Genomic DNA, 24,427 nt, shown 5'->3' on the forward strand with positions numbered 1-24,427 from the left:
AATTGGTGAGATACAGTAGACCTTGCACGAATCCTAAAGCTGCAATCAAATCACTGCACGACTTTTGAATATGCTCACTCAGGCACGCAGTACAGCAGATTGAGGATTGCAGTAACAGGTTTCCGGCCGTGGAGGGTATTACCGTTCTCTTGCTGTGGCTGCTCATTCTGATTCCTATTTTTCTGGTGCCATTGCATAACACCAATTCAAGTATTCAGAATTTGCTGCTTGAGTTCGTCAAGCAGCTTCCATTTCAATCATGATGCACAAAAATTGCCTGTTCATGTGGCTTCCTTGTTTCAAGCATGAAACCATTAGTCTGCTACTGATTCTACCTCAAGGACAACTGAAATTACACGTAGCATCTTACATGAAGGCAGTAATCAATGTTTAAACATCACCAACATCACAGGTTTAGAAGAGAATCTTCATATTATATTATTTTGAAGTAAAATGTTGTCTTACAATCATGATTACATCTCAATGTTTCACTCCACTAATTACTGACAGGGCTGGATAATAGGAAAAAAGGCCGCCATATGACAAAAAAGTGGAAAAAAAATAAAAGACATGAGTGCTTTATGATAGTAGTGTAACGTGAAAACAAAATTGGAATCAGCAGCTCAATTTTACTAGTACATTATACACCACTATGGACCCTCTGGGTATCAAATTTTGCTGAGCATATTACAAAGAAAAAGAATAGCCTTCCTCCTCAAAACAACCCACCATGATGAAGAAAACAATTATTTTAAGGTGATTTTTTCAGAGGTTCGCTTCATCTGTATACGGAAAAATGGCACCTTCTCCTAAGAGATTGGTTAAACTGAAATGGTCATAGATTCTCTTGAAGCAGCCAACGCCCGAGAAAACACCTTGGGACCATGGTACGACGGTGGTCAATCCTAGATAAGTGATTGAACGCCCAGTTGCTGCATTTCTCGTAACCTCCATTGTGGGTAGTATGCTCCTTCTCCAAGCTCCTCGGCATCCATTTGCTGCATAGCCCATGCATAATATACAGTCTGGATTGTGTCCTATAGATAAGAGAGAATTATTTGCAATGTAAAGAGTGGAACTTCCTCATTTTATGCATGTACTGACCTTACCAAAATGAGCTGTATGTTTCATCTTTTTAGAGAGTTTAAATGTACATCAAATTCCATCATTAAGGAAATAAGCTAGCAGTTAAAACCCATGAAAGAATTCTAATGTGCTACGTCTCACAGTAAACCCAGGGTGATGATGAAAAATTTTACCTTTCCACCAGCTGTTATTGAGCCTTCTCTATCACGCACACAGTAGATCTGCTGTGTTTGAAACTATAGAAAGTTGAAAAAAAAATGCCCATTAGCTTCGAGGTTAACCATTATCTGTTGCCATGCGTTCTTCCAATAACATAGATAAAGGTACTTAGTTGAAGTTCTTACAGCTACTATAATTATAGGAGAGGAACCCATCATTTTAGTTTCCCGAACATCAACCTCAGAAATGTGGAGAATCTGCAGCACCAAAGAAAAACAAAAGAGCATGTTATTCTATGTGCCAACAGGAAAACATTGGTAAAATCAACAAAAAATTTGATTTATGATAAAGACAAGTTCGAAAATCTTGCAATATAGCATAGGCAGAAAGCAGTCATGACAAGATAAAACGAAACTTCAAAGAAATCTTTGCTTAAATCAAAGAACAACCATAATACAACCCCAAGCAGAATCTCTAGAGACGCAATTATGAATTAAGTGCCCTGTGTCAACATGGTCTTCGTAGCCTGTGAGTGCTGTTTAATTGTTGCACTGCCATGCCAACACCAAGTATATGTTCCAGATATGTACAATTGCCTACATCACTTCTTTCATGGAACATGTCATCGGATTCATACAGTTTGTCACTTCTTTTGTGTAAGGTCTATTCCACTAGGAGGCTCAGAATGCAAGGAGCATCTACACTATGATGCAACAAACTGAGATATCAACTCCACTGTTATACCTTGTTATCGAAAAACATGGCTTGACTCTCATAAGCCATTCGCTCTCCCTTACATCGTTCAATCACTTCAGGACTGCAATACTTCTTCAAAGTTTCAACATCACACTGCAGATCACAACAAATTGTTGATAGAATTTTGATTTAAAAGAACAAGATCACATGCATCAAGAAGTTGATGGGGATGCCACTAAATAAACCAGAGTCAATGAGAACATAAAAGATTATTATCCACTTCCTTTTGAAAATATAATATGCTTCCTATAAGTTGAAGAAAATTGCCTTGAAATAAGCAGTCAGAACAGGCCTGATCATTTCTTGAACTTCAGCAACAAAGTCTGGCAGCGAAAAAGATCTTTGCCATACAAATTCCATAAAAATCAGAGTATTGATTACAATAAAAAAGACCACTGGTAAATCACAATAAGTATGCTCTTACGGATCTCGCCGTCGAATTTCCTTGAAAGACAGAGCAGTTGCAGTTTCTCCAAAAACAGTTTCATTCAAACTGAAACAAATAATTAAACCAATGAATAATGTGAATCCATAGAATTTTATAAACAACAAAATGCAGCTAGAAATATAAACAAAACAGTATTTCCTATATTGCAAATCTGACATCCTGTGGGTAGGGGGTGTTAGCAGACCCTGATAACCCACTTAATCTAAATTCGACCCTACAACATGAGAATGTATCCCCCAAACTAAGTCCACTAAGTTACTGGATATGAATCCACAACTGGCAACCAATATTATCCATAAAGACCAATATACAACCCGAATCTAATTATTGACATATTCAGATTTGCATTTGGTTGAATTGTTGAAACCAGGCTTGGGTTGGACTTTAACCTGACAACACCCTAACAGCATAAATTATCAAAGCTTCTGAACAAAGCCAGATTTAGTGAATAGCAGGATTGATGGGCATCTAAGGAAGTCCTGAAGAACCCAGTATAGATAACAAAACAGAGGTGAGAGCCTAGCCGAAGCAGAAACATGGCCAAAAATTCATGAGTTTCACATGGACATAATTAAAGAGCTTTAAGAACTTCCATATAAACTAAGGAGAAAACATGAGTTCACCACATGAGGTCCCCAAATGCACTGGTAGCATACAACACAACTTGTCAACTTAAAAGCTCCAGATTTTTGCATTTTTCAATGTAAACAGGGCTTGTGCAAATTATAGGTCTTATTTTCATAATATAAAAGTATCTCCTGTTGTTCCATGCTCCAGACTCAGGAAACCTATTTAAATTGTATACAACAAAGGAGTCAATAGTCACCTAGACCATGTCAATGAGCTAGAATACAAGCCTGCAAAAATCACATAAAAGTAGTTCATTTACTAATTGACTGCATATCAAGGAAAGTAAACTGAACATTCAATAAGCGAAGCAGCTATAGTGGTAAATGTTCAGTGTCCAGTAGCTCCTTAGATACTAATGAAGTAAAGGTAAAAAAGTAACTAGACCAATTGCATTAAAATCTGTTCGTAATAAAAAATCTACTGATCCAACCAATAGTTTTTGCAACAATGAATAATATAGTATTGAAGTAGGAAATAATATAAAAACTTCTGAAGAGGGGAAAAATAGATGAAGTACTCTTGAATCTTGTGAACAACAGGACTGTCGCTTGTCTCCCACCTCTCTCGCATGTCCTCCGCTAACTGTCAGCATAAAATAATCATTCTGAATATTGTAACAATTTTAGAGTTCACTGGAAGGCCAAAAGTTCATAGAACAATCTTAGTGGAGGGGCATAAAAAAGACCTACCTCTTGTCCCATTGTTACAACTGGTTGGCTGTAGCCACTAACGTGCTTAAAAATAGGATGGTCATGCATCTGAAAAGACCAATGGATTTTCAGTAATTGATATTGATAAATGTAGCTTTTTAAAAACAGATGATCACCAATAAATAAAAGGAAAATTTCTCAAACATGTCCCTCTATTTACCTTCTTCTTAAATGCCTCCCATTTCTCACCTAAAATTGATTTTTTTGTAGGAACAACAACTATATCAGTTCTTGTGCTTCTTGGTTCAGATGAAACAGAAGCAGAAGCATACTGCATGCGCTTTTTCCTGGTTTGGTTAGAGCTCAGCTCATCTTTTACTATTTCATATCCTTTCCTAGCTAAGTTTGTGATCTTTGCTTCCGTCAATTTCCGAAATGCTTGGGAGACTGTAGGAGAAGTTGATGAAACTGTGGACTTGAACTTGCCAAACAGTGTTTCTGTTTCTCCAGATGATTCTTCGTTACTGTTAGCTTTAAAATTTTGAAATTTCTCTGCTTCTGATGTTGGTGTGCTTCCATCATTTGGACTGGAAGTGCTTGATGAATTGGACGTTGTAGACGGCTCCTGCTTTCCAAGTCCGAGCGTGTCTTTGACCTAAAACAAGAGAACAGCAGAGAATAAACAATTAAGCTAGCAGAAAACTAAATTCTATGACACTTGTATAAACCTGACTTAGATCATTGAGCATCAGTTATAGATATTAATCATGATTTTTCCTATTATTAAAATTTTATTAATTAATTTTAAAAAACCAAGCCATTAGTTGGAACAAGATTGTACTAATGTTATATATAAAAGTTGACTGATTTCACAAAATTTTCAGTTATTAGTCATTACCTACATTTTTTTCATTAATATTTTATTTTATCCAAAATTTACAAAAAGATATTTCTATTGTTACTGCACCCAAAGCATATGGCATGTTGCATAGGCATTTATTTCTAGACATTAATGAAATTAAAGTATAGGAAACGAATACAATTACCTCTTCTTTAGCAGCTGATAACTGCTCTCTCACATTTTCAGAGACCTGTAAATATAGAATAAAATAAATACTTCAAAATATGAATAACAATGAAGAGCATATGTAATGATGTTCAAACACAGGATATCTCCACAGACCAAAGCTTGTAGCACAAAGCCATAAGATTCGTTTTTTACAAGTTCTGTTATGTCTTAATCAGAATCTTAAAGAGAAGCAATGTGGTGTTGGATGAAACCGAATTAGTGCAGCACTTGTGCGAAAAAAAAAAGAACATCTCTGCAAGAGACCAAACAGAAAATAGTGCAAATAAAAAATCAGTATGATCAACAAAAAAAAAAGCACTCAATGAATCACCACAAATGACTAGCATCTAGAAGCCCAAGATATCTAATATCAATAAATGAATTGGTGACAAAAATGATTGATTTTGAAGACTTCATCTTTACAGAAGGCACTTCAATTTGGGTTCCAGTAGATACGTTTGTGTCAAAAGAGAAGGGTGCAGAAAGGTACACCATGCTCATAAGGGTCAGAAATCCACCACTCTACCTCAAGTCAACTCCTATTCCAGGCAACTGCAGGTACAACTTTTAGCCACATGCCTTAAAAATTAGTATCATATATATGATGAGAAAAATATGTCAGAGATGTACATAGAAGACATGAAAAGAACAAAAAATCGACAGGCACTGTCTCCTATAATCCTGGAGCGAATTTGCAACAGCTATCAATAATATTATATAACATTTCAAATTTACAAACTATACATGTAGAGACAGTGAGTGCATAAGATAGTAGCAAAATGATATTAGATAACACTGCAACCAACCTTCTTTGATACTGTTTCAGCTTCTGTCCAAACATCATCAACTGTCCTATATAACTTCTCTGTGGTTTTCTGTGTTCTGCATTAGAAAGAATATCTTCTAATCAGCACCTTAAAAACAGCTGTGGTCCTTGATATACAAGGTTACATCTTAACATACAACTAGAGTAGTAAAAATGACAACAGATAAATTAGAGCTCTTCCTGCAAAATTACCTTACTTTGATATCTTCCTTTACCACTCCAATTTTCTCATTTAGGTCCTTCATTGATTGTTGGAATTCTGTATTACTGTCATCAACACCAAGAAGTACAACTTAGAGTAAGCACATAATAGGTTTAAACTTCTAAATAACAAGCTTCTACATGACAAAGGATAAAAATAGGACCATCATGTGTTCGTTGAAATATGCATAACACATTGATTTATTCAGATAAGTTGAACATAACAACTCATATAATGAATTGATAGCAAACATAAGAGTTATACTAAGGAATGCTTTTCTAGTTGTCCCAATTGGATAACATGTTAAAAAACATGTCAACATAGAAACTCAATGCGTCTCCCATTATACATAGGGAGTGAGAAACGGCACAAAAATTGCAAGCTGGCTGCAAGAATGGCTCATGTTGAGTCATTTAATGTGGCATGTTTGGTAGTTGGCAAGGACTGGCATACCTCCAGAATTTTAAAATCCAGATAAAAACACAAAAAGTCCTGAAATCAAGCCAAAAGAACTACCTGCAGGTTGTAGCAACATAGGTGTTTTCCTTGATCCCACTTACTTTCCGGTGGGAGACATTGGAAGGAATTGGCAGTGTGGCAATTACCCTTTGCTTTTCAACAATGTCTGAAGCACTAGACTTTACAAAACATGTGCTAGAAGTATAAATTTGTGGCGTTATATTGGCCAGTAAACAAAATCTGGTCGATTTCTATGTAGTATGGTCAATTTGGAATAACAAAGTATGTAAGTTAGTGTAACCCTGACATGGTGTCAAAATGTCCCAATCTGTATCGAGTCTTGACAACGTGTCAGCATGAAATGTCTTTGCTGGTACATGCAGAATATCTCAATACGTGAATGCTTGTTCTAGAAAACCCCTAGAAATTCCAATACAATATAAAAACTGGGGTAAGGGAAAACTCCTTGGAAAAACAAAGAAAAATCATAATAGCAACCCTGATAAATTGAATATGATCGATGGGAAGTGATGAGAATTGCTCGATGTACTAATTTCAGCAGTTCAAAAACTTCAATAAAAAAATTCAATCAAATATATCTCCGATGTCCTCATTGAAAAAAATGAGGCGTCTAAAGAGTTCCATCTAATTTCTTGTGTATAAAGATTTGTTCATAACAAGATACGAGGCATCAAAATATTTATGTACTAAGCATATACATAGTCTATCAAAAATTAATAAGACAAAAAAGGACCAAAAATAGTTGAAATCTAGTATGAGCTGTAAGGATGCCAAAACCTACACCATCACACTGCCAACTAAGTAGACATAATAAGCAAATTGACTATTATCAGCAAGCCGGCAAACCTTTTTTCTGCATCTTGGCTCCTTTTTCTTCAACTTGAAGACAGGCAGCTAATGAACTATAGTTTATGTCAGTTCAAGATAATCCAGCTTTGGATTTACATCTGTTTCTGTCCAATTTTGTAATAGTTTTGAGCACGATATACATGCAATTTAAGAATCCTTTTATTAGTTGGTTGACGGTCACAGTTGTAGTAGGAAAGAGTGGCCAGCTATATCCCAAAAGGATTTATTACTTGAGCTTTAAAACAGACAGGCATGTAGTTTCTTTAAGAACCCTACTTAGAATTAAGTATCGGGCAGTTATCACTTACCCAAAATAGGATCTCACTGGTTGTCAACACAGCAGTATTCGGATTGACAATAAAGCTGGCTACTGAAGATACAAGGAAAGGAAGTATTCCAATATGTGAAGGATTCAGATATGCAACCTAGGAAACATAAAGATGTTCATTTATTTTAAATCTTCTTTGAGATTTCAACTGCAAGTTAAATTTGTGTTGATTCAATTGTACTTGAGCTTTGTTTTAAGGGAAAAGAAGAACATACACCTACTTAGTGAGTGAAACTCCCCCAAAATTTTCTTTTAATATCTTTCTCCCAAGTTCCAACCATAATCATCTCTCTACCATATACTGTTAAGCAAATCAACTAACTTATACCTAAAATAGGATTCATGAGCATTCAGGTAAGACAAATAAACACTTTGTAAAGTAACAACTAAAGGTGATGGCAAAAATTATATCAAGAAGTACTAAAAGAATGAAAGAAAATATAATGAAACTTGTCACAAAATCAGACTAGTCTAGAATCTGGACTCAAGCTAACACCTTACCTCAAACTAAAAAGACCTTTCCTGCATCACCAAGTCAGAAGTTATGAAAACATCACATCGTTTATAAAGCTCTTTTCTCCATGAAAAGGGATTTTATAAAGAATAAATTAAAATCAAGAAGTAATTAACATCCAGCTAATGCGTGCAGAAGATATAAAATGAAAAGTTCGTTGCAGAAAAGACAATAATTGAGGTATTAGATAAATAAAAAAAGAGCATAAAAGTGTATGAATCAACAATGAAGTATTAATATAGAAACTTCTCTATGTTATAGAGATAGAAAGAGGCACATATATAGCACATATATAAGAATAGCTACATTTCTTCAAAAGAAGATATTCATCTTTACAAAATAACTAGGAAAATAGATGAATTCAAATTCGATATATGACACCAAGTCTAATTCACAATTAAACAGTATTTATGTTCCAACCATATACCAAGAAGCTCGGTACATTTATTCTACAATTACTATCCCTCATGGCACCATGTAAGACCAGTAAAGTAACTTGGACAAATGGTGATCAAAGTGGTACCAGTCATATTACCTTTTAGCTTCTCCTTTCAATTGCTTTGAGAACTCATTGAAGATACTAAATCGTCGATAACTTGAATGCCTATTTCCTTTAATCACTTGAACATTAATATTCATTTCCTAATCAAAATAGAACATTCAAGTCATATAACATGGACTAAAATCACTGAAGTGACATGGATTATAGACAATTGGACATAGAAATAAACACAAACACAAAACAAAATGAACTTGTAAAGACAAAATTCAGAGAAATTACTAGACAGAAAAGAAAATTTATTAGCTTTACCTATGGTAACAGATAAGCCTGCTCGGGCGAATTCACCAACAAATGGGCATGAATGACATAGTTGGGCTTTAGATTCTTAATTCAGGACAGATATATGAAATTGTACAAAAAATAGGAAAGATCTATTTTCCATTTGTAGAACTTAGACTTGTCTTTCTTCCTTTGTGCAACTATATATGCCAAATTTCCAATTATGGATTACGTCAACTTTTAGAAAGGTACCGTGGTATGTAATTTCATAAAACCATAATTATTCATACAAGTCATAAGTTTATGTTGCACTGCATCTCATGCCTGAAATTCACCATGTCAGTATGTAGCATGACACGGCACAAGGTAGTATAATGGTACAAATAGGGAACAAGCTATCGAATCTGAACATGGCACACAGAGCAATGCAGATCAGTATTTCATTTTCTTCACCATCAAATGGAAAGGAAAAATTCCAGAAAATCTTAATTATAAATAGCCCGTATCTAGCGCGTGCAGATGGTACGGAAGGGAAACATCATGCCCCATACCTTTTGTCCTTTGGACTCCTGTTGTTCCGTTTACTTGAAAAGACTGGATATTAACATTAGTTCTTTGGAAAAAATGGCGTTGCCAGTCATTTAAACCAGAGATCAATTAGGAGAATCAAATTTCACAATGGTGGGGACATCGACAGATTTCAAGCCATTAGATAGGGCATAAGCACAAACACATGACAGATGAACTTGAAAAGAGCAAAGATAAATTATTAGCTTTTACCTACAGGGTTATTAACTCAGAGCAGATATAAGGTAATGCATGATACTCAGGCAAGGCCTACTTTGCATTTGACGAGCTTAGAAGTGTCTTGCTTTCTCGATTGATCATAACTAACGCGGAACGTGCCGTTTCTCGGTCAAACAATAACACAAACGGAAACTGGCGAATCAAAGAAAGACTTCATTGGTCTCTACCGCAGAGGACCATCCCAAGAACTCTCGCGACTGGCAATTAATTGGATTATTGATGACCGATATACCGGTCACCGTAAAGCAAGCGGGAAACACAACGATTCGAGGAAAGATTGGAGGTGAGAACTTACGTATCTCGATGCGTACAGCAGCGAGGGCCGCCTCAAGGCCCTCGATAGCGCGGAGGTCGCCATTTCCGGGCACGAGTAGGGAGATGAGGAGCGACCTAAGTCCCTCGGGTTCTACGAGCACGAAACCGAGTACAGAGAAGGGGGGGAGGAGGTCGACTTGCGCTCCAAGAAATCAAGAAATCGACTCGGAGAGACACCTGATGAATTTAGGGTTTAAGGAAACTGCGCAGCGAGCTCTTACCGGCCGAATCGGACAGAAGGGTGATGAAGAAGGCCTGAACCCTATAGATAAGTGGGTTATCGGAGTCGGATGCATGTTGGTTTCATCTTATACCCGAATCCAATAGGATATGTCGAAGGGCCCGAATGTACATCCGAACCCAATCTTACATTGTCGGGTACGATAGAAAGATAAATAAATATGTTTTACCGATAATAATAACATTATTATTATCGACAAAAAATACCAAAAATTTATTTATAGTGTACTTTACCAATACAATAAGTATATAATTAAATTAATTGGACCCATATTTTAAGTGATGCAAAATTAGGATTTCATGTTGGTGTGACGTTGGATTATCGATGACAACACATCATTAAATCGTTCAGAGAATATATATATATATATATATATATATATATATACACACGCAACATAATAAATCTTTAATTTATCTTATACTCAGTTTCAACTGTATTCCCCTCATCGACTTCCTCCTCTTAACCTAGAAAAATCCTTCCATGCTTAAGTTATAATCAAATTATACTCATTCTTACGACATATTAAAAATATATTAATTTTTATATAACTTTTATTTTAAAATTATAATAATTTTTAAAACTATTATTATTTTATTAGAATTATATTCTAAGTAGAATTATCATAGTTTTAATAATTAATTATCTTTAATAATCAAAAAAATATTATTAAAAAAATAGGTGATCGAACCTAACTTAATTCAATTTCGAGTATTACTAGGTCAACGTAAGAAGTAAAGAATTATAATTATAATTTTTTATTAGTTCTATGATATATTTAGGATAAATATATATTTAATATATTATGTATATAAGTATAACTAGAGTGTACCAGAGTGCAACTCAAATATAATGATTTTTAGATAATTATGATAATTTTATATAGAAATATATATACTTCTTAGAATATTTTGTGAATGAGTATAATTCGTATATAATTTAAGTTAACTTGAGTATAATATTTTTTTATATGCAATTTAGATTTTTTATATAAAAATAATATTTTTTTTATAATAGTTTAAGTTTTTTAGTTTTATGATAAATTTAAAAAATATTTTTATATTTAAATTTTTATAATATATATTATTAATGAATATAACTCGAGTGTAATAACTATATATATATATATATATATAATATATATATATATATATATATATATATATGATGTAGTATTCACCTTCACTTCCTTTTTTATACCCACAAGGCCGTTACAAAAGAAGGTGACGGACACGCGTTAAGTGGCAGCCATGAAGCAACTCCGGTCGATTCTTATCGCCTCCGCCCTCCTCGCCGCGTCGCTTCTCTTCTCTTCCTCCTCATCCCTCTCGACCTCGACGGCGGAGGAGGGCGCCGCCGTCTACATCGTCTTCGTAGACGAGCCCGTGGGCGAGAAGCCCGAAGCCTTCCACATCCGAACCCTCGCCGCTGTCCTCGGGAGGTCGGTGCTCCGGTTCCCTTCCGATCGGCCGATGTTTCTTTGTTCTTCTGTCTTTTCCTCTTTTCCTGGGTTGTGATTCCGGTTTCGTGGTGAAGATTTGATTTTGTTTCGCGATGCAGTGAGGAGTCAGCAAGGCGTGCCATCCTCTTCCATTACACGCATGCGGCGAGCGGGTTCGCGGCGAAGCTGACGCCGAAACAGGTCGAGGAATTGAAGAGTGGGTTCTGTTTCCACTGTTGTATATTTTAGATGTTGCGGATCTAATATGATGTTCTTGCAGCTAAATCCATGGATTTACAAAGATGATCGAGTGATCAAATGCATCTGGTTAAGCGTTTCAGTTTGGCCATATCGTGCCTACAACGAATCTTTGTTTTGTAGATCTTGTTCTTATTTAAGATTGTTTATACCATCTCTGTGCTTGATAAATCTTGTTATGATGAATTGGTTGTTCTGATTCTTTCTTGTGTTCTCACCAAAAATCACTGTGTTCCTTATCTGTATGTGTTCATTTCATAATCTCCTTGCATTACATTGTTTAGTTGACTTAGTCTTGAGAAATTTATGTGAATGTTATGTATGTTTCTCTTTTTTGGTGATCTTGGTTGCCACTTGGGTGATGTATTTTGTCAAACTTTACCTAGAATAAAATGAAAAAAATCAGCATTATCGGGGTTGATTAAACCTGTCAATGATCTTTTACATGTATGGAAGTTTGATATTCCATAGGGTAATGCCATAATTTCTACTTCTCTGTGGCACTTGGCTCTCTTTTACCTTCTTGTCTGCTGTTGATGGTTGTAAATGGATACTAAAGCTTGCATGTAGCTGTAAAAATGTTAGAAAGTGTGAAAATTATTATCATTTGTTTGGTTTATTAATCAAACATCAGTTCAAGGACTCTCTACCTTCTTTATTCCTTTTTCTTTCATTTTCTTGTGGAAGTTTAGTGGGAAAAGTGTATATTGGAAATAGAAATCAGCACAATTTGTTCTGATCTGTTTGTAAGAAACAAAATTTGACTTGAAGTGATGGACTCCATTTATTTCCAATGTGAGATAATTTACTAGTTAGAAGTCCATATTTCATTTTTGGGTCCCTATTGATATTGCCGATGTCACCTGGTTCGTATGATGTGTCAGGCAAATGATATACGAGATATCCGTATTTATTTAATATGGTGAATATGGTTATATGCTACTTGTAGGACTATAACCTTGTCATGCTAGTTTAGTTGGTGAAGCTTAAGAAAAATAATCAAAATTTTGGTTCATTGTGGACGTCTACCGGTGCAAACTATAGGCAAGTAAAATGACCTGTTGGCTTTTAAAGAATCTGAGGTTCTCAGAGTTGTAAATTGGTGTGGTAACATTGTAGTAGTGTCTCCATTATCATTAAACCCAAATTTATCTCTGTTGATTTTTGGAGTAATCAATTCTTTTTGGGACAAATATTCCCATGTGAAAGTTTCATTGCCCTTTTGGCTCATAAATTGTTTTTACTTGAGCAGTATGTGTTTTTTATGACAGCTTTGTGTTCATTTGATGGTTCTATACCTACTACTTTATCAGGAAGTTGCTCATTCAAGTTTATATGATTTAAATTTGGGTTTATTTTTTATTTCCTGAATATATATAATGTATCATAGTCAAATTTTGTATGTGTTGAGAAAGGCATCCTATAGCCCTTACACTGTTTGATGGATCAATGTGTGGAGTTCAATCTGAATTTCTTATCTTTTTCTTCTCAAAGTTTTGGAAAATATGTTTTATAGTCGATTAAATTACTTTTTGAGATTCTTTCTGATTAATCATCTGAATTGGATCATGCAGAGCAACCTGGTGTCATTCAAGTTATGCCAAGTAGGACCTACAGCATCCATGAACCCACTAGTGGTGCTCAGGTGAGTGTTATTTGAGATACTTGGGAATCTGCCTTCTACTCTTTTTCTTCATCTCCTTTTGTTGTCAATGTTGTTTGGATCTCCGAATAAGTGTGAGAAATCCATATGGTGGTGTTAATTTTAAGTTAGCAATGGATGTTGAAATATTTGATCATCTGTTTTTTTTTTGTTGAACAGTAGATTTTGAAATGTGGTAAGTATATTTACTGAAGATATTACACGGCCATTTCTTTAGGATTGTGGCTTCCTATTATCTATAGTCACAAGCTTTAGTTAGCAGCTTTGTTGTGGGACAATCATGATTGCTCTTTTCTGTTTCTAATGTTCTCTGAGAATATAAACATGAACATCAATGTATGGAGTAAAATTTGAACTTGGTTTTTGAAAGAATCTTCTTTATCTGAACATGAAGAATCAATTCATAATTTTAGATTCATACAAACAGTATATAAACAATGGTAATATCCCATCATTACTCTATCTTGTCTACCATCAAAGAGAAAAGTTCTCCCAAGAAATATGGATGAGGTACCTCCATGATTGTTAGAATAAATAGATAATTGGGAGAAATATTCAAGTTATTAAAAAGATTATACTTACCACTGATGAGATGATTAGGGATCCTCCGTATAGAGAACATATGATTAGCATGCATGGATGAAGGAAAAAATTTGGTAGGCATGACATGTGTTAGTGCCTTAATCATCAACTGGCTCAACACTAATTGAGGGTACACGACCACATAAAAGCAGCAACAACAAAGGAATGCTTTCAACAGAACATTATGCAACACCATGCAAATTACAGTGAAATTGGGCTATCCACCTGCAATACAAAAGTGTTGTAAGCATTTTGAAATAGCGGTGAAGATGGTGCTGCTTATCTGTGGAGCTGTACATTCAAGACAGATTCTTATACCGCATTCAAGATAAACCTGGAAAAACTTTAGAACATCAGATTTCAGAGCCATTCAAATTCATCCAATTCTGCAAATGGTTAGTTTGGACTCGGTTAATTGAACCCAGAAGAATTCCTGCTGGTTAGGTTTGATAAACAAATTTTGGATCTAGTTTATCACTTGAAATCTCAAATTTCTAAGCTACTTCTCTTATCAATTCCAGTTCTCGAGTCTGTGATGCCGCTAGAAAATGATCAAAATCCCTATGAATCGTGTAACACAGCATAATATTACAGGCTTCCCTAGCTTATGGAAAGAAAACCAATGTATGAATTGCTCAAAACATAGAACAATACATGCTATTCCTGTTTGCCACGAGAAAGCCAAGCATCATGCCTCAGTTGTGCTTTTTTCCATTTCACCATAAGATGGCAAAGTGTGAAGAGAGTATTTACCTGAAATTGGAAGAGAAGTCTGAGATGAAGAACAAGAAATGAAAACTGCACTTGGAATACGTGAAGACATGTCTACTGACCACAATTATGATCGTTATGATGAGAAGTGGGCTGGACCATAGCACTGAGATAAAGAGACCATGAGGATCAAAATAGTTCTGGCTTGAAAAGCTCTTCCAGTTCCTTCCCAGGAAACTATTTACCCTCTCAGCAAGATACACACCAGAAACTGGAAGAAGAAATTAATTTGAAATAAATATATATAAGTTCATCGTGAGCTATAAAAACTCAACATTCATAGTTATTACTCGAAAAAAAATCTTATAAGTGTCAAGAAATCTCAAGACAAAGCTTGAAGCTTCACTTTATCCACCAACACTCTCCCAGTTGACATGTTAAGATCATACAAACAAAGCTACACTCACTAATTTATCCTCATTCAATCATCCAAACAGCCTTTCAACTATAGAGGATTTTTTTTTTCATCTAATAGTGACAATTAGGTTTAAACTTGTCCCACAAACATGACAGATGCTCACTACAAGCAGCATATAAAAATAATAAAACAAGATGTGAACTAATTGAAGTCTTAAGTGGAGCATATGGATTGCTAAAAAAATTTGCTACTTAGCAGACTCAAAAAACAACTAGTAGTACTACTTCTAGAAAAGGTGATAAGAAGAGACTAACTTACATGCTAGAAGAGACAAGCATAATTGGAAGTTCACATTTTTCCTCGATAATATAGTTACGATCAGCAAAATAAAGTAGAAAGCTAATAAGCATATCAACCAAGGTTCCTGCAAGTCAAGCAAAAAAAGAAGAGAATCACAAATGAAACTAAAAGATAAACAACAATCTTTTGCTTAAGGCCAACACAAAGAAAAAGACCATTTAAATTAGGAGAGGTGAACAACAAATAGAATTATTTACTTTCAAAATTCCAAGTAAAATGTTAAAATCTTCATGTCATCGCAACTGAGACGTGAGAAGGATCAGGAATCATTTTTATTTAGCAAATTTGTGAGACAGTAATATGATCTTAAAATTACATGAACTTACATCACATTAGTAACATGAACTGTTATATATGAAATTCAAATCAGAAGACACAGAATCAAACAGATACAATGTTCCACTTGAGACCAAAATCGGGGCAATTAAGTGGTTAGCATATCAACTTATACACAGCGATAAAACATTATAGAAAAGAAACCAACAAATGGTGACACTGCATAGCATTGTTATATTTTGCAAAACAACATTTTCTATTCAAGGATAGGAAATTTTTTTTCATTCTTTTAATTGACTGCCAAAACATTTGCTAGTAAAATCAACATTGTTTATTATGCCTTCCTCTATCTCACTTCTTTACTCACCTTTTCTTCCACGCATGCCAGTGCAAGACTAGAAGAGAAAGAGGAAGGTAGGAAGAAGCAGATGCTTTAAACATGGTCATTTCATGCTATAAATTGTATATATGCAAATGTTGACAATGAAGTTATATTCAGTCCTCAAAATTTGTCAAGCAAACCTACTCATGATGTAGTGTCAAATAAGTTACAATCCTTTTCAATAAAAGAAATATGCTTCTGACAGTAATATACACCATAGCAATCAACCCAAAACACTGAAATTTCTTTATGAAGTTATTTCATCATGCATAGAAGATATACTTAATTTGTGAATTCTCACAATCAGTGCAACTGTGAAAGACTGACGATTCTCACATTCGAATCATTGTCCAGTCTTAGGATTTTCTCCTTTCCATAACTGTGATTTCAGGACACTAAATAACCTCCTAATACTTTGTCCTTGCCATGTCCATCTCAATATCCACCCTACCCTTCATTAACAATGATATCGAATCTCAAAATTGTAGTTGGGACTTTTCGGTCTTGTTGTCGTTGTTGTATCCTCTTAAACTGTCAAAGGATCTTTGAGAATTGTCAACATTAGTAAGAGCTACATTTGCTTTTTCATACTCATCTTTTTAACTTTGCCCGAGTTCAGATGGTTCATTCATCCCCTAGTTTTATCTCTACCATAACCCTAATACACTGAATTCATTCAACAGGTCCAATCAAAATCTACCATGCTGCAGAAGTTCCAACCATGAATTCCAACCAGAAACCAAATCCTTACATAGTTACCTCGAATTCGATAAAAGAAAAGCAAAATAACAGGGTGCATGAAGTCAAATCAGTAACAGAAATGCAAGAGTATTTGGCTAAAGGGCGCACCTTCCAATCAATTGCGTGGAAGAAACTCACAAAGTCGTCCACGGCCGGGCCGAATCCGCTGCGGAGTTCGGCGGAGAACTTCTCGAAGAGTTCGGAAGCGAGATCAACATGCTCGTTCAGTGCTGCTTTCAAATCTTCCATTGCAGAGACTGCTCCCAAATGAACAAGATAGCAGATCTGCGAAACAGACTTGTTCGGCCTTAAATCCATCGATGTGCTCAATACCAAATTCGAGAAGCCATGACTCGCGATCACACGGAAATCAATCCTACAAAGAGAGAGAGAGAGAGAGAGAGAGCACCTGGCCTCAAGGCTGAGGCGGTGGGATCCCGACGGGGATGGTAGTGTGGCTTGGTGAATCGGAGAACCAACGGATGCATGGAGCTTTCCCGGACACGAGGACTACTCAGAGATCGCTCCAAACCGAGGGGTCGACACTGACAGAGGGGCCCACATCTTCAGAAGGCGTCCTGCGCCTTCCGGCATAGAGCCGTTCACGTGCGTGTCACGTGCCTTGGGCCTGGGCGATGCGGTTCGAACTCAAACATGACGTGATCGAATCACACATTTGGTTCCTTGGCGGAAGAAAACGATTGCCAGAGCGGGCCACGTCCGGTTCGCATCCGTGCCGACACAGGAAACGCGTAATCCCAACGTGGCTTTGACGTCAATATGGAGGATCATGACGTCAGTGGAGGTTGTCCTGGGATTCTGCGGGGAAGATACCGTGTTTCCTCTCGCGTTCAAAACAGCACAACCATACCCGTAAGGAACGATAAGAGAGAGAGAGAGCACCTCGGCTCCTCTCGCCCTCGCCGTTGCTCCTCCCACCGCAATACCAAACAAAGCCATGACCAGTCGTTGGCCGCGCTCCCTCACCTCAGCCCTCGCCCCCCGCGGCGACGCCCTCCTACTCCTCCTCGCCCCCCTCTTCGTCCTCTCCCTCGTTACCCACGAGCTCTCCCGCCACTCTGCCCTTGCTGCCCACTTCGAGGGCTTCGATTCCGACGACCTCGACGAGGCCGAAGACCTCTCCTCCTCCGACGAAGTCCCCCTTGCTGCCTCCCCTCCTCCTCCTCCCGCCACCTCCCTCTTGCGATCGGCCTCCCCAGAGTCCCACCATGGGCCCCCCTCCGCTCCTAAACCCCCGCCGTCGTCCGATCTCTGGGACGAGGACGAGTTCGAGGGCATACCCGTCACCGTCCAATCGGCCGATCCGGCGGCTGCCCCTGCAGATCAGACCCGTGCCCCCTCCTTGCCCTTGCCTTCGCCGGCGCCACCCTCAGTCAGATCGTACACCACTGAGATCGTGTGCATCAGCTTCTTGATCTGCTTCCTGATCAACTACTTCACCGGGAAACGCCAGAACGAGGAGATCGCCCTTGCCTGGGCCGCCAAGTTCGCCACCAAAGACTCCATCTTCGACAAGAACTTCAGCCTCTTGGGCACTGGCGACGGCAAGGACACTCCGCTCCTTCTGAAGGAGGGCCAGGATGTGTTCAAATTCTATGCCAGCGGCCGAAGGTACTGCCAGAGTATGCTGGCCACGATGGAGATGCGAGGCCGGCATGACCTCATCTCGAGGGCGCTCGATCTGGTGTTTCGCAAGAGAGATGTGATAACGTTTGAGGTGGTGATGAATGAGGACGCTATGGATCACGTTGTGCTGGCGCTCGCGAAAAGGAAGATGGCCAAGGCAATGCACAAGGAGGAGAGGGACCTGGAGAGATTTGCAACCCTGGGGGTGATGCCGCTGTCTGGGAGGAAGTGGGTAGCTGATGAGGTTTTGGTGGTCGCAGAGTCAAAAGAAGTCGCAGGGGATCTGATCACGGAGGTCGCGCTTGATCAGGTGAACTTACTTAGTGATTTATGCCTTCTGCATAATATGTTTGTGTTACCTCCCTTGTACGGAAGATGACTTTATCACACAATACAAAATCACATTTCTAGTTTCTTGGAATGACAAAATAACCAATTAATTGTTGTTTGCAAGCATATGTTCTTGATGGGTTGTTTTCCAACATTAGTTCCAATAACATCATGGAATAGAAAAGTTGCACAAAGTATTGTTAGGATGTTAGATGGTCGATTAATGCCTTGTGTTTCACATACTTTCTCACGACTCTGTTAACTTTATTATTGTATAATTGCTTTTATTAATCCTATTGTGAAATATAGAACAAGAGGATTCTTGTATAATCGCTGTTATTAATCCTATTGTGTGATATAGAACAAGAGGATGCTCATTGAAAACCTATGAAGAGAAATATACTCTGAAAAGAAGGTTCAGCGAAGATTTCTTCATTTTCTCACGTTTACTATCTTTGTAGATCTCAAGTATTTGTATTTTTATATATAATTTGACCTTATAAATATTCACTCAACTTCTTTTATGGGCTTAATGCTGATTAATTTAGTGTGTGTATGTGTATGTGTACACACACACACACACACACACATATATCCTCTCAACTTCTTTTGTGGGTCTAATGGTTTTTGTTTTTTGGTCCCACACAACTTTATTTGCATGGTCTAATGCTTAGTCTAACATACAATCTGAATGTGGCTAGTTCGACTAGACAACCTATGTAGTCAGGCATCACAATGCATCTGGACGGTAAGTTGCACTTGGCTCACATAAATAGTAACATGATAAAAGGCTTCATGGTCAAGCAAAACCTGAGGTTGCAGGGGAAGGCCCTTCGTGAAGATACGATAAACCTTGTCCATCATCATTATTGAGGTTTAGGACAGCCAACAATAGGTAGACTCATTGGGGCAAGGCTGCTATGGGAATGTCCTCTTGCAGATTCATTCTCATTATCTGTCTTGTTTGGAAATATTACCTAGGTGGTGCATGAAATAGCTTTTACATCACTAGATTTTGTTAAGCTATAACTTATGACAACAACTTGTGAATTTCTCAAGAGGAGAAGAAGAAGAGTACACGAACAACAAGTGAGGAGAGAGAGGTGTTAGGGTGTCTTTTTCTTTTCGCAAAGGGCAAGTAGTGAAGGTGTGATTCGAGCTTGGGACCTTGTGATAACTAAGCTAGCCAGTACATTCAAAAAAATATGTTGGATGAGATTTTAAATCCTCAAACTTTAATATTAGAGTTGTTATGATTAAAAAAATAAAAAAATCTAGGTGGTAATCCCGTTCACAAGACTTACGATCACTAAGCCTTGTATCACACCTGGGTTGGTCGAAAAAGTGTGTCCACGAGCCGGTTCATTCCCACACCAATAAATACCATTTGGTGCTTACTGGCTAATGCCAAATTCACAACCGTGGTATGTGTATTTATCACTGTAGTATTCTGGTGAAGGTATCACTTGCTTGTGACGGAAGAAAGAATTGTTAATATGGTTATGTTAATAGAAGGTTTCATGCTATGGTCCAATTAAAATGACACATTGGATCTTGTTAGAATGATATTCCGTCTCAAGATCTCAGTATCTAAGTGAGTTCAGCCCCAAGACAACCGTAATACGTAATTGCCTTTTTTTTATAGTCACTGGGGTTTGATTCAGTTGGTAAGCTGCAGCTCTAATCGGTACCTCTTTGTCGCATTTCATTACGTTTTCCAACACCTTTGTCAATTCTTCTTTTGAGACCCACATGCCCGACAGCCATCCTCAATGTAAATAAAGCAATGCTGCATAGTTGGTATCCGTTTTTGATTTATACACTGCCAACCATTCAAATCACTCACCCTTGCACTCATGTCCAAACCATTTAATTTTCTTGCAACTCGGTTTAGAAGTATAATTTTTTAATATATGAATTTTCTTTTATTGTGCATAACTAATTACTTCTATGCGAACAACTATACCAGATTTTGATGTTTGTTTGATTGCCACTTGCTACTAGATTTTTTTCATTATTTTTTCACTTAAATTTTATCATATTATGCATAACTTCAGACAGCAGATTCTAAATTATAAATAAAGATTTCTATAATGTTTATAAATCATAATGAAACGATATATAATTTCTATTAATAAAATGTAAATAAAGATTATAAATAAAGACCTTGATAAAAATTATAGATAAAGATTTATATTATGCATTGCTTCGGACAGCAAATTCATTTAATAGACTTTAATAAAAATTATAAATAAAAATTTATATATTTTTTAGTTAAATAAAAATTTAAGTAAAATATGACTCTTTATAGATCTCAACAGTAGCAAAATATCCACATAGCTGACCCCAAATAATTGAGGCTTTACAATTTTGTTATTGTTTTTGAATTTTGTCATATTGATTGAATAACATCGATTTTTTGGCATGACAATATACAATAAGGTAGGTATATTATTGATCAAAGAAGTGCTGCTGGCAGCCATATTGGTCTTGAATTTTTCACTTGTCCAGATTGATTGGTTATTAGTTTCAATATGGCTGATTTTAGTAAATCTAAGATATTAATTCTCTTTTTATGATTTAAAACCACAGTCATCTCAAGTTTCAAGGAGTATCCATTTTTAAGTCCTTGTGATTTTTGTTTCCATTGGAGCATATATAAGCATTGATATATTTTCTATGAATCTATGCCCCCTTGTGGTTCTTCTATCATTTTTTGTTGTCTGCAGCAGCTCATCTTATCCAAAGTGCTGTGGATTGTTAACAGTGCTCTGGTTCTTATGAGGCTCATCGATTAGCAATTAAACTGGTGGAAACAAGCCTATTTTGGAGGACTTCCTCTTGCATTAAATGAATAATAGGAGAGATTATTCAAAATATTCTAGAGAATCTGTTTCCAATCCTTCTTTTGATAGCATCAAACTTTTGTACATGGCTCAGCAGCAGCTTTTCTTAATTATTAGAGAATCTGTAGTGATTCAACTTGATGTGGAGTAACACAAGTTACAGATGGACAAAGCTGTTATGTTGATATTGGATGCTGTCGCTAGTATGTCTGCTAAATGTTTATGCTATATTTCTTTATTTGACAAAGTATAGGCTAGGACTTTTTCATTGACATTGCCCGATCAAGTAGATGTTATTGAGTCATTAACATTATACATATTTTACTTTCAGGTTTTTGGTGACAAGGCATTTGAGAAGTTTGGGAAGTGGTTCATCTCACTACATTTCTCTGATCAACATCCAGGATCTCACAAGAAGAGACTCATATTTAAGTTTGCTCTTCCAGATGCCAACAACATGGCTGACATGTCGAGATTGGTTGCTCTTGTACCATATTATATCGATTTAATTGGGCGGTACAAACTAAGTTCTCATGTGAGTGAAGTGCGACCATTCTGAACATTTAAGTCATCTGTTTCTTGACGTTAAGACCATTAACTTTTTAACTGTGATAATATTTGTAATTCATTTGTATCACAGGCCCAATCCAAAACAGAAACAGCTAGAGCAAAGGCTACCAAGGAGGAATACAAAGAACAACAGAATCTGAGACAAGAGGCGATGCAAAAGAAAAAGGCAGAAAAGAAGAAGTCGTTGGAAGAGGCTGAGATGAAGCTGACTGCCCAGGAAATTCGCAAGAAAGAAGAGAAAGATCGTGCACGGCAACTGAAGAAGTCAATGCCAAGGGTGAAGATGCTCCGCTCTCACTAGAAATCTAAGTCATCACTTGGTGTATCTTGTTGCTTTGGTTTTACTTTCTTCAGCGGCAGCGCAACACCTGATAATGCTACTCGACTTAGTGCAGCATTTCGAGCAGACCAGCTGATTTGTGCTTAAGATGCTGGTAAACAGATTAGTACTGATATATGGTGGTCATAAGACCTTTATTAAATTGATACAGGTAGCTTAAGTCTACAGCAGCTTTTCAATGCAGATCTATCATAGCACAGTATCTGCTGTTATTCCTCTTAGCAATTTACCTGGATTTGTCAACAATGTGTACTTTATGTACGTTATTGGTCGAAATTATGCTGTTTTGGTTGGTTTTAATTGTTTCTTGTGATAAACTTAGGATGAACTTTAAGAACAAACCTTTATTTTTTCAATTTTTACCGAAACACTCGCTTTTCCCGCAAAGAAACTATCTGTACTTTCAATTTGGTGCATAATTTTTATATTCTTGATTTGTATATATCAATACCTTAGCTTCAGTTTCGATGTAATATTTCTGATATATTCCTTGTTAGTAACATATAACATTCAGTTTTTGGCCAAAATGCTCAAAAACTTTTGACTTGGTAATTTTCTAATTCTTGATTTGTATATATTAATGCTGTAGATTCAGTTTTGACCCAATATTTCTGATGCATTCCTTATGATAGCAACATACTATAGGGTGTTTGTGACTGCTAAAGCTTTCCGTCATAATATTTATCTCCATAGGTTGTGTCAAATTAAATATAATTAGAGAAAATAAGTGAATATAGGACTTGTTTACAAAGAACTTGCATAACAAAATGAAAGATTTGGTGGAGTGATATGTAGGTGTTTGTAATCTTTTATATTGCTATCAAATTATGCAAAACTTGTTTGGCTATGATCATGACATCACGATTTAATATTAGAGAATGATAATTATTGTCCGAAAAGCCTTTTTTATTAGTTTGGATGATTACTGAAGAGTAATTAATTTTAGACTTTTAACTCTTTAGCGCAAAGCCTCTGTTTTTATCAAAGATTTACTTTCTCTCAGAAATAATTTAGTTGTTGTAATAGTTTGATTTGATCTGTTTTCTTTTCCTCTTTAAAATAAAACAAATCAAAATGATTTGATCTGTTGTAATAGTTGTTGTAATAGTTAGCAATAAAAAATGTGTGTGTGTGTGTAAATTCTTCGGAAAAAAAAAAACTTCTTTTCACGTTTTTCAGCTCCCATTTTTGCTTTATTCCCTTGGAATGTCTCTTATTTTCTAGAAATGAGATGACTCCGACAATTGTTATGATCGCTTCCACTTCATCACCCGATCATATTGCCATGGCCATCCCCGCCTCCATCGTCCCACCTCTGCTCCTGCTATCACCTTAAAGACTCACAAGGCCTAATGCTAGCTTCACGAAAAGTCAACAACAAGTTTAGGAGAGAGGGTGGGGTGAGAAACATCGAAGCGGCAAGCATGGATGTCTTGCCATCATCTCGAAGACCAATGAGGTCCACCCAGACCTGCTCTTCCTTGACCTCAATGAGGCCCCTCTATTACCTTGTGACACTCCTTCCTATCAACTCCTCACCGGTCGCTCGCTTGCTTGCTCACTCACTCGACCACAAACGTCGTCTGAGAAGAAGTTACCTAATACCAACCTCACTAGGAAAGTCAATGACAGGTTCAGGACCAGAGATGAGAGAAGAGTGGAAGCGACAAACGAGGGCATGAGGGTCGAGTGAGAAACTATAGATCGAGGAGGCGACAAGA

The 24,427-nt window shown here is 36.7% G+C and overlaps 4 protein-coding genes across 6 annotated transcripts; 2 read left to right on the plus strand and 2 right to left on the minus strand.

Annotated features, from left to right (window-relative positions):
• Window positions 1-536: 536 nt before the first annotated feature.
• On the minus strand, window positions 537-10,133 carry LOC103993544 (mitochondrial import inner membrane translocase subunit TIM44-2). The gene is made up of 14 exons (XM_009413640.3): window positions 9,881-10,133; window positions 8,533-8,639; window positions 5,817-5,891; window positions 5,605-5,680; window positions 4,776-4,820; window positions 3,950-4,384; window positions 3,769-3,837; window positions 3,597-3,661; window positions 2,426-2,494; window positions 2,269-2,341; window positions 1,990-2,094; window positions 1,431-1,502; window positions 1,260-1,322; window positions 537-1,037 (listed from the first exon to the last, which is right to left on the minus strand). The coding sequence occupies exons 1-14, from the start codon at window positions 9,941-9,943 to the stop codon at window positions 906-908; spliced, it is 1,449 nt and encodes a 482-aa protein (XP_009411915.2). The 5' UTR covers window positions 9,944-10,133; the 3' UTR covers window positions 537-905.
• A 1,205-nt stretch (window positions 10,134-11,338) lies between these two features.
• Window positions 11,339-13,719, plus strand: LOC103993541 (subtilisin-like protease SBT3.1). Its single transcript, XM_018830166.2, has 3 exons — window positions 11,339-11,582; window positions 11,702-11,799; window positions 13,415-13,719. The coding sequence occupies exons 1-3, from the start codon at window positions 11,392-11,394 to the stop codon at window positions 13,498-13,500; spliced, it is 375 nt and encodes a 124-aa protein (XP_018685711.1). The 5' UTR covers window positions 11,339-11,391; the 3' UTR covers window positions 13,501-13,719.
• Window positions 13,720-14,496: 777 nt separating this feature from the next.
• LOC135582457 (uncharacterized) lies at window positions 14,497-17,747 on the minus strand. Of its 3 annotated transcripts, none has more exons than XM_065078393.1 (5): window positions 17,383-17,747; window positions 17,082-17,280; window positions 15,533-15,638; window positions 14,919-15,067; window positions 14,497-14,838 (listed from the first exon to the last, which is right to left on the minus strand). In XM_065078393.1, the coding sequence occupies exons 2-5, from the start codon at window positions 17,220-17,222 to the stop codon at window positions 14,743-14,745; spliced, it is 492 nt and encodes a 163-aa protein (XP_064934465.1). In that variant the 5' UTR covers window positions 17,223-17,280; window positions 17,383-17,747; the 3' UTR covers window positions 14,497-14,742. The 3 variants fall into 3 exon arrangements, with proteins under 3 accessions (XP_064934465.1, XP_064934464.1, XP_064934463.1); XM_065078392.1 differs by having other exon boundaries at window positions 17,082-17,258; window positions 17,383-17,584; XM_065078391.1 differs by lacking the exon at window positions 17,383-17,747 and having other exon boundaries at window positions 17,082-17,376.
• Window positions 17,748-17,854: 107 nt separating this feature from the next.
• Window positions 17,855-23,006, plus strand: LOC135587236 (uncharacterized protein At5g49945-like). The gene is made up of 3 exons (XM_065078390.1): window positions 17,855-18,930; window positions 22,128-22,331; window positions 22,437-23,006. The coding sequence occupies exons 1-3, from the start codon at window positions 17,932-17,934 to the stop codon at window positions 22,665-22,667; spliced, it is 1,434 nt and encodes a 477-aa protein (XP_064934462.1). The 5' UTR covers window positions 17,855-17,931; the 3' UTR covers window positions 22,668-23,006.
• Window positions 23,007-24,427: the final 1,421 nt, after the last annotated feature.

Source organism: Musa acuminata, chromosome BXJ1-8 (genome assembly GCF_036884655.1).
Source record: "Musa acuminata AAA Group cultivar baxijiao chromosome BXJ1-8, Cavendish_Baxijiao_AAA, whole genome shotgun sequence".
Classification (NCBI taxonomy): Eukaryota; Viridiplantae; Streptophyta; class Magnoliopsida; order Zingiberales; family Musaceae; genus Musa; species Musa acuminata.

Excerpts from the sequence above, each read along its gene's own strand:
- LOC103993541 (XM_018830166.2), top strand. The coding sequence starts at position 11,392 with ATGAAGCAACTCCGGTCGATTCTTATCGCCTCCGCCCTCCTCGCCGCG. Across the intron at positions 11,583-11,701 it reads CTCGCCGCTGTCCTCGGGAG|TGAGGAGTCAGCAAGGCGTG; the intron begins GTCGGTGCTCCG and ends TTCGCGATGCAG. Across the intron at positions 11,800-13,414 it reads ACAGGTCGAGGAATTGAAGA|AGCAACCTGGTGTCATTCAA; the intron begins GTGGGTTCTGTT and ends TGGATCATGCAG.
- LOC103993544 (XM_009413640.3), bottom strand. The coding sequence starts at position 9,943 with ATGGCGACCTCCGCGCTATCGAGGGCCTTGAGGCGGCCCTCGCTGCTG. Across the intron at positions 5,681-5,816 it reads AAGGAAGATATCAAAGTAAG|AACACAGAAAACCACAGAGA; the intron begins GTAATTTTGCAG and ends TTTCTAATGCAG. Across the intron at positions 2,495-3,596 it reads GTTGTTCACAAGATTCAAGA|TTTGAATGAAACTGTTTTTG; the intron begins GTACTTCATCTA and ends TATTTGTTTCAG.
- LOC135587236 (XM_065078390.1), top strand. The coding sequence starts at position 17,932 with ATGACCAGTCGTTGGCCGCGCTCCCTCACCTCAGCCCTCGCCCCCCGC. Across the intron at positions 18,931-22,127 it reads CGGAGGTCGCGCTTGATCAG|GTTTTTGGTGACAAGGCATT; the intron begins GTGAACTTACTT and ends TTTTACTTTCAG. Across the intron at positions 22,332-22,436 it reads GGTACAAACTAAGTTCTCAT|GCCCAATCCAAAACAGAAAC; the intron begins GTGAGTGAAGTG and ends TTTGTATCACAG.
- LOC135582457 (XM_065078391.1), bottom strand. The coding sequence starts at position 17,291 with ATGGATTTAAGGCCGAACAAGTCTGTTTCGCAGATCTGCTATCTTGTT. Across the intron at positions 15,639-17,081 it reads TCCACGCAATTGATTGGAAG|GAACCTTGGTTGATATGCTT; the intron begins GTGCGCCCTTTA and ends CTTGACTTGCAG. Across the intron at positions 14,839-14,918 it reads TCATAACGATCATAATTGTG|GTAAATACTCTCTTCACACT; the intron begins GTCAGTAGACAT and ends TTCCAATTTCAG.